Source organism: Salvelinus fontinalis, chromosome 38, assembly GCF_029448725.1.
Source record: "Salvelinus fontinalis isolate EN_2023a chromosome 38, ASM2944872v1, whole genome shotgun sequence".
Taxonomy (NCBI): Eukaryota; Metazoa; Chordata; class Actinopteri; order Salmoniformes; family Salmonidae; genus Salvelinus; species Salvelinus fontinalis.
This window is the reverse complement of record NC_074702.1, coordinates 11,694,628-11,704,627: the sequence shown is the minus strand read 5'-3', so window position 1 is coordinate 11,704,627 and position 10,000 is coordinate 11,694,628. Positions and strand designations below refer to the sequence as shown.

The following is a 10,000-nucleotide window of genomic DNA, read 5'->3' as shown; positions in this document are numbered from 1 at the left end:
CCATGCACAACCACAACCACAACCACAACCATGCACAACCACAACCATAAACACAACCATGCACAACCACAACCACAACCATAAACACAACCACAACCACAACCATAAACACAACCACAACCACAACCATAAACACAACCACAACCATAAACACAACCACAACCATAAACACAACCACAACCACAACCACAACCATAACCACAACCATAAACACAACCACAACCACAACCATAAACACAACCACAACCATAAACACAACCACAACCACAACCATAAACACAACCACAACCACAACCACAACCACAACCATAAACACAACCACAACCACAACCATAAACACAACCACAACCACAACCACAACCATAAACACAACCACAACCACAACCACAACCATAAACACAACCACAACCACAACCATAAACACAACCACAACCACAACCACATCCACAACCACAACCACAACCACAACCATAAACACAACCACAACCACAACCACAACCACAACCACAACCATAAACACAACCACAACCACAACCACAACCACAACCACAACCACAACCATAAACACAACCACAACCACAACCATAAACACAACCACAACCACAACCACAACCACAACCACAACCACAACCACAACCATAAACACAACCACAACCACAACCACAACCACAACCACAACCACAACCACAAACACAACCACAACCACAACCATAAACACAACCACAACCACAACCATAAACACAACCACAACCACAACCATGCACAACCACAACCACAACCATAACCATAAACACAACCACAACCACAACCACAACCATGCACAACCACAACCACAACCATAACCACAACCACAACCACAAACACAACCACAACCACAACCACAACCATGCACAACCACAACCACAACCATAAACACAACCACAACCACAACCACAACCATAAACACAACCACAACCACAACCACAACCATAAACACAACCACAACCACAACCACAACCATAAACACAACCATAAACACAACCACAACCATAAACACAACCATAAACACAACCACAACCACAACCACAACCACAACCATGCACAACCACAACCACAACCATAACCATAAACACAACCACAACCACAACCACAACCACAACCATAAACACAACCACAACCACAACCACAACCACAACCACAACCATGCACAACCACAACCACAACCACAACCACAACCACAACCACAACCATGCACAACCACAACCACAACCATGCACAACCACAACCATGCACAACCACAACCACAACCATGCACAAACACAACCATGCACAACCACAACCACAACCACAACCATGCACAACCACAACCACAACCACAACCATAAACACAACCACAACCACAACCACAACCACAACCATAAACACAACCACAACCACAACCACAACCATGCACAACCACAACCACAACCATGCACAACCACAACCATGCACAACCACAACCACAACCATGCACAACCACAACCATGCACAACCACAACCACAACCATGCACAAACACAACCATGCACAACCACAACCACAACCACAACCATGCACAACCACAACCACAACCATGCACAAACACAACCATGCACAACCACAACCATGCACAACCACAACCACAACCATGCACAACCACAACCACAACCATGCACAACCACAACCATGCACAACCACAACCACAACCATGCACAACCATGCACAACCACAACCACAAACACAACCATGCACAACCACAACCACAACCACAACCACAACCATGCACAACCACAACCATGCACAACCACAACCACAACCATGCACAACCACAACCACAACCACAACCATAACCACAGCCAAGCACAACCACAACCACAACCACAACCATGCACAACCACAACCACAACCGTGCACAACCACAACCACAACCATGCACAACCACAACCACAACCACAACCACAACCACAACCATGCACAACCACAACCACAACCATGCACAACCACAACCATGCACAACCACAACCACAACCATGCACAAACACAACCATGCACAACCACAACCACAACCACAACCACAACCATGCACAACCACAACCACAACCATGCACAAACACAACCATGCACAACCACAACCACAACCACAACCACAACCATGCACAACCACAACCACAACCATGCACAACCACAACCATGCACAACCACAACCACAACCATGCACAACCATGCACAACCACAACCACAACCACAACCATGCACAACCACAACCACAAACACAACCATGCACAACCACAACCACAACCACAACCACAACCATGCACAACCACAACCATGCACAACCACAACCACAACCATGCACAACCACAACCACAACCATAACCACAGCCAAGCACAACCACAACCACAACCACAACCATGCACAACCACAACCACAACCGTGCACAACCACAACCACAACCATGCACAACCACAACCACAACCACAACCATGCACAACCACAACCACAACCATGCACAACCACAACCATGCACAACCACAACCACAACCACAACCATGCACAACCACAACCATGCACAACCACAACCACAACCACAACCATGCACAACCACAACCTCAACCATGCACAACCACAAACACAACCATGCACAACCACAACCACAACCACAACCATGCACAACCACAACCACAACCATGCACAACCACAAACACAACCACAACCACAACCACAACCATGCACAACCACAACCACAACCACAAACACAACCACAACCATGCACAACCACAACCACAGCCACAACCACAACCACAACCACAACCATGCACAACCACAACCATGCACAACCACAACCACAGCCACAACCACAACCACAACCATGCACAACCACAACCACAACCACAACCATGCACAACCACAACCACAGCCACAACCACAACCACAACCATGCACAACCACAACCATAACCACAGCCACAACCACAACCACAAACACAACCATAACCACAACCACAACCACAGCCACAGCCACAACCACAAACACAACCATAACCACAGCCATGCACAACCACAACCACAACCACAACCATGCACAACCACAACCATGCACAACCACAACCATAACCATGCACAACCACAACCACAACCATGCACAACCACAAACACAACCATGCACAACCACAACCACAACCATGCACAACCACAACCACAACCATGCACAACCACAACCACAACCATGCACAACCACAAACACAACCATGCACAACCACAACCACAACCACAACCATGCACAACCACAACCACAACCACAACCATGCACAACCACAGCCACAACCACAAACACAACCATGCACAACCACAACCACAACCATGCACAACCACAACCATAACCACAACCACAAACACAACCACAACCATGCACAACCATGCACAACCACAACCACAACCATGCACAACCACAACCACAACCATGCACAACCACAACCATAACCACAACCACAAACACAACCACAACCATGCACAACCACAGCCACAACCACAACCACAACCACAACCATAACCACAACCACAACCACAACCACAACCATGCACAACCACAACCACAACCACAACCACAACCACAACCATGCACAACCACAACCACAACCACAACCATGCACAACCACAACCACAACCACAACCATGCACAACCACAACCACAACCACAACCACAAACACAACCATGCACAACCACAACCACAACCACAACCATGCACAACCACAACCATAACCACAACCACAAACACAACCACAACCATGCACAACCACAGCCACAACCACAACCACAACCACAACCATAACCACAACCATGCACAACCACAACCACAACCACAACCATGCACAACCACAACCACAACCATGCACAACCACAACCACAACCACAACCATGCACAACCACAAACACAACCATGCACAACCACAACCACAACCACAACCATGCACAACCACAACCACAACCACAACCACAACCATGCACAACCACAAACACAACCACAACCATAACCACAACCATAACCACAACCACAACCACAACCATAACCATAACCATGCACAACCACAACCACAACCACACACACAACCATAACCACAACCACACACACAACCACAACCACACACAACCACAACCACAACCACACACAACCACAAACACAAACGCAGACACGACACCGACCACAACCACGCACAACCACACAACCAGTGTGAAGGGATGCATACGTGTGTGAGCTGAGAGAGAAGGGTAGAGAAAATGTATGTAGGAGTAAGAGATGTCTCTGTGTGTGTACTACTGCTGTTGGCCACTTAGCTTGTATGGTTCCCATCTGCTTCTAATGAGGAACCCACAGTCCAGTGTGTGGGTTGTGTTGCTACAGTATGTCAGTCTCTCTCTATTAGGACTGTGTTAGGCTAATGGCTGCTAATGATAATCATGAGAACAGTCCAACCACCAAGCTCATTTACCGCTCTCCCTGCCTGTGTCCATGTCAATTAATAACAGCATTTGTTTCTCTCTCTCTCTCTCTCTCTTCCCCTCTCTCTCTCTCTCTCTCTGTGTTTCTCTACATCTCTCCCACTCTTAATGCTACTCAGAGCCATGTTATATGACTCTGCCGCTACTATCCTTCAAAAAGCACACTAGTATTCATGAGTCATGACTACACCACAATATAATGAATGTATCTCACATCTATGTATACAGACTGTCAATGGCGCAGAATCAATAGTTGTTTACTTGCTTTTCTGTGAATGTTGTGGTTTGTATTGAAGTGAGGTTGAAACTAAATGTCTCTCTCTCTCTCTCTCTCTCTAGCGCGTTGCCAGGCGGTGCAGGCTGAGAATGTGACAGTGTTGGAGGGAGGCACGGCCCAGATCTCCTGTCGTCTGCAGAACTATGACGGCTCCATCGTGGTCATCCAGAACCCTCGCAGACAGACCCTCTTCTTCAACGGCACACGAGGTGTGTGTCTGATGCATGTTTGAGTGTGTGTGTATTTAGTATGTGTATGTTTATGCGTGTGTGTTTGTGTGTGTGAGAGAGAGACAGTGAGGTTTCAACATTCATCTCTGTGGTCAGGGTTTGAAAAACCAGTCAGCCCCAAGAAGCCACCAGATAAATGTGGTTATGAGGGAGGTCAACCTATTGAACCCATTAGCTGGCCTGTTTAGGTCAACCTATTGAACCCATTAGCTGTCCTGTTTAGGTCAACCTATTGAACCCATTAGCTGGCCTCTTTAGGTCAACCTATTGAACCCATTAGCTGGCCTCTTTAGGTCAACCTATTGAACCCATTAGCTGGCCTGTTTAGGTCAACCTATTGAACCCATTAGCTGGCCTGTTTAGGTCAACCTATTGAACCCATTAGCTGGCCTGTTTAGGTCAACCTATTGAACCCATTAGCTGGCCTGTTTAGGTCAACCTATTGAACCCATTAGCTGGCCTGTTTAGGTCAACCTATTGAACCCATTAGCTGGCCTGTTTAGGTCAACCTATTGAACCCATTAGCTGGCCTCTTTAGGTCAACCTATTGAACCCATTAGCTGGCCTCTTTAGGTCAACCTATTGAATCCATTAGCTGGCCTGTTTAGGTCAACCTATTGAACCCATTAGTTGGCCTGTTTAGGTCAACCTATTGAACCCATTAGTTGGCCTGTTTAGGTCAACCTTTTGAACCCATTAGCTGGCCTCTTTAGGTCAACCTATTGAACCCATTAGCTGGCCTCTTTAGGTCAACCTATTGAACCCATTAGCTGGCCTCTTTAGGTCAACCTATTGAACCCATTAGCTGGCCTGTTTAGGTCAACCTATTGAACCCATTAGCTGGCCTCTTTAGGTCAACCTATTGAACCCATTAGCTGGCCTCTTTAGGTCAACCTATTGAACCCATTAGCTGGCCTGTTTAGGTCAACCTATTGAACCCATTAGCTGGCCTCTTTAGGTCAACCTATTGAACCCATTAGCTGGCCTGTTTAGGTCAACCTATTGAACCCATTAGCTGGCCTGTTTAGGTCAACCTATTGAACCCATTAGCTGGCCTGTTTAGGTCAACCTATTGAACCCATTAGCTGGCCTCTTTAGGTCAACCTATTGAACCCATTAGCTGGCCTATTTAGGTCAACCTATTGAACCCATTAGCTGACCTCTTTAGGTCAACCTATTGAACCCATTAGCTGGCCTGTTTAGGTCAACCTATTGAACCCATTAGCTGGCCTGTTTAGGTCAACCTATTGAACCCATTAGCTGGCCTGTTTAGGTCAACCTATTGAACCCATTAGCTGGCCTGTTTAGGTCAACCTATTGAACCCATTAGCTGGCCTCTTTAGTTTTAACAAGATCTCATTTCATTATGGAGGAGTACATTCTAGGACTTCTAAACGGCATACTCCCCTCCCTACATCATTACGCAATAACAACATGGATCAGACCTCTTCTGCCAGATGAAAGCAGTATATTGAAGCCTTCCGTCCAACTAGCCCTCTCTGTCAGATCAGGACTACCGGTTCACACTATTAAGTATTTAGTGCCGCTTGCTCCCCGGGGAGGAGAACCTTTTTTCCATCTGAAAGCATGATGGACCTTAATAGGACAGAGTCAGAGTGTCACGATCGTGTGGAGGATTGACGGACCAAAACGCAGCTTTAGGAAAATAAGCCATCTCCTTTTTATTGAAGAAGAAGACAAACGAAACAAACACACTTACGAACTAAACAAAACGATCGTGAAGCTAAACAACAATGTGCACACACAGGCTACAAACGTATCACATAGACAACTACTCACCACAAATGAAAGCCTATGGCTACCCTAAATAAGGCTCCCAATCAGAGACAACCGAAATCAGCTGTCTCTAATTGGGAACTCATTCAGGTAACCATAGACTCTCCTAGACAACTAAACATACATAGACAACGCTAGACACATGTACTCAACACAAACCCATATACTACACCAACAACCCCTTTACCATAGAATCACCCAATACCAACAAAACACAAACATTCCCCATGTCACACCCTGACCTAACTAAAATAATAAAGAAAACAAAGAATACTAAGGCCAGGGCGTGACACAGAGAGAGAAGGGGGGAGAGAGAGGTTAGGTATTGTAGGGTATGAGTTTACCTCTCTCTCGCTCTCTACTCTCTCTCACGCACACACACAGATGCACACACACACACACACACACACACACACACACACACACACACACACACACACACACACACACACACACACACACACACACACACACACACACACACACACACACACACACACACACACACACAGAGAAGCACACACACAGAAGCACACACACACACACACACACACACACACACACACACACACACACACACACACACACACACACTGCAGGGCGATTCCAATGCTACCCACTACCATTAGTGCAGAGAGCAGGGTAACCCATGTTTGGCAGCCTTCCGTGCTGAACCATTCCCCTCTATAACTGTAGAAAGGTCCTGCACTGTTAGGTAAAGGGAATGAGCTGTCCAGCTACAGCACTAAACCAATGGGCTCTGATGAAGCCTGTGTCTCAGATGGTACACTATTCCCTTTATAGTGCACTACTTTAAACCAGGGGATCTGGTCCCCATAAAGATCTGGTCAATAGTAGTGCACTATATAGGGAATCAGGTGCCGTTATGGACACACACAAGGTCTTTTATTAGGCTGTCAAGCATAGAAACAAACTATAGGAACAGTAATAGACCTGTTCAAAAGGACTCTGTGGAGAACTCCCATCTATCTCCTCTAGCTCTGACTGCCTGTGGATCCCATCTATCTCCTCTAGCTCTGACTTCCTGGCATGCAAATGAGCTGGGACAAAAGGTGAAATAGCACTTGAACAAAGCTGTGACATTTAGTTGCCATTTAGTGAAAGTGGGAAAAAAATGTGTTTTTCTGTCGGGAATCACTCTCACATTCAGGGAGCTTTGTGAAATAGCATTCTAAGGCAAATGTAGACTGTTTTTCTCTCTGTCTACAATATATTCCTCTGTGTTTCACACAGACACACAACACACACACTAAACCTCTGATATAATGAATGATGGTGTGAAATGGTGATTACACCAGGGAAGAGAAAAGGTATTCTCCCTCTGCAGAAGCAAACACAAAAGAGCAGGGAGAAAAGGAGTAATAAAAAGAGAGGAGAGGGAGGTAGAGAGGAAAGAGAGAGAGGTAGAGAAGAAAGAGAGGGAGGTAGAGGAAAGAGAGGGAGGAAGAGGGGGAGGTAGAGAGGAAAGAGGGGAAGGAAGAGAGGAAAGAGAGGGAGGAAGAGCGGGAGGAAGTGAGGGGGAGGAGAGGAAAGAGAGGGAGGAAGAGGGGGAGGTAGAGAGGAAAGAGGGGAAGGAAGAGAGGAAAGAGAGGGAGGAAGAGCGGGCGGTAGAGAGGGAGGTAGAGAGGAAAGAGAGGGAGGAAGAGAGGGCGGTAAAGATGAAAGAGAGGGAGGAAGAGAGGGAGGAAGAGAGGGGGAGGAGAGGAATGAGAGGGAGGAAGAGCAGGCAGTAGAGATGAATAAGAGGGAGGAAGAGAGGGAGGAAGAGAGGGGGAGGAGAGGAAAGAGAGGGAGGAAGAGCGGGCGGTAGAGAGGAAAGAGAGGGAGGTAGAGAGGAAAGAGGGGAAGGAAGAGAGGAAAGAGAGGAAAGAGAGGGAGGAAGAGCGGGCGGTAGAGAGGGAGGAAGAGAGGAAAGAGAGGGAGGAAGAGAGGAAAGAGGGAGGAAGAGCGGGCGGTAGAGATGAAAGAGAGGGAGGAAGAGAGGGGGAGGAGAGGAAAGAGAGGGTGGAAGAGAGGAAAGAGAGGGAGGAAGAGAGGAAAGAGAGGGAGGAAGAGCGGGTGGTAGAGATGAAAGAGAGGCAGGAAGAGAGGAAAGAGAGGGAGGAAGAGGGGAAAGAGAGGGAGGAAGAGAGGAAAGAGAGGGAGGAAGAGCGGGCGCTAGAGATGAAAGAGAGGGAGGAAGAGAGGGGGAGGTGAGGAAAGAGAGGGAGGAAGAGAGGGCGGAAGAGAGGGGGAGGAGAGGAAAGAGAGGGAGGAAGAGCAGGCGGTAGAGATGAAAGAGAGGGAGGAAGAGAGGGGGTGGAGAGGAAAGAGAGGGAGGAAGAGCGGGCGGTAGAGAGGAAAGAGTGGGAGGTAGAGAGGAAAGAGGGGGAGGAAGAGAGGAAAGAGAGGGAGGAAGAGCGGGCGGTAGAGAGGAAAGAGGGAGGAAGAGAGGGCGGTAAAGATGAGACAGGGAGGAAGAGAGGGAGGAAGAGAGGGGGAGGAGAGGAAAAAGAGGGAGGAAGAGCGGGCGGTAAAGTTAAAAGAGAGGGAGGAAGAGAGGGAGGAAGAGAGGGGCAGGAGAGGAAAGAGAGGGAGGAAGAGCGGGCGGTAGAGAGGAAAGAGAGGGAGGTAGAGAGGAAAGAGGGGAAGGTAGAGAGGAAAGAGAGGGAGGAAGAGCGGGCGGTAGAGAGGAAGAGAGGAAAGAGAGGGAGGAAGAGCGGGCGGTAGAGATGAAAGAGAGGGAGGAAGAGAGGGGGAGGAGAGGAAAGAGATGGAGGAAGAGAGGAAAGAGAGGGAGGAAGAGAGGGAGGAAGAGAGGAAAGAGAGGGAGGAAGAGCGGGTGGTAGAGATGAAAGAGAGGGAGGAAGAGAGGGGGAGGAGAGGAAAGAGATGGAGGAAGAGAGGAAAGAGATGGAGGAAGAGGGGAAAGAGAGGGAGGAAGAGAGGAAATAGAGGGAGGAAGAGCGGGCGGTAGAGATGAAAGAGAGGGAGGAAGAGAGGGGGAGGAGAGGAAAGAGAGGGAGGAATAGAAGGGGAGGAGAGGAAAGAGAGGGAGGAAGAGCGGGCGGTAGAGAGGAAAGAGAGGGAGGAGAGGAAGAGAGGGAGGTAGAGAGGAAATGGGGGAAAGAGAGGGATGAAGAGGGAGGTAGAGAGGAAAGAGGGGAAAGAGAGGGAGGAAGAGCGGGAGGAAGAGAGGGGG

General features: G+C 48.1%; 1 protein-coding gene across 2 annotated transcripts in view; it reads left to right on the top strand.

Moving 5' to 3' along the window:
- The window catches only part of LOC129837981 (cell adhesion molecule 4-like), a 290,305-nt gene that overhangs the window by 245,384 nt on the left and 34,921 nt on the right, over positions 1–10,000 (top strand). For both annotated transcript variants that reach the window (XM_055904586.1, XM_055904587.1), the window contains exon 2: positions 4,834–4,980. In XM_055904586.1, the coding sequence (XP_055760561.1) occupies positions 4,834–4,980 (147 nt within the window). The remainder of the gene's footprint in view (positions 1–4,833; positions 4,981–10,000) is intronic.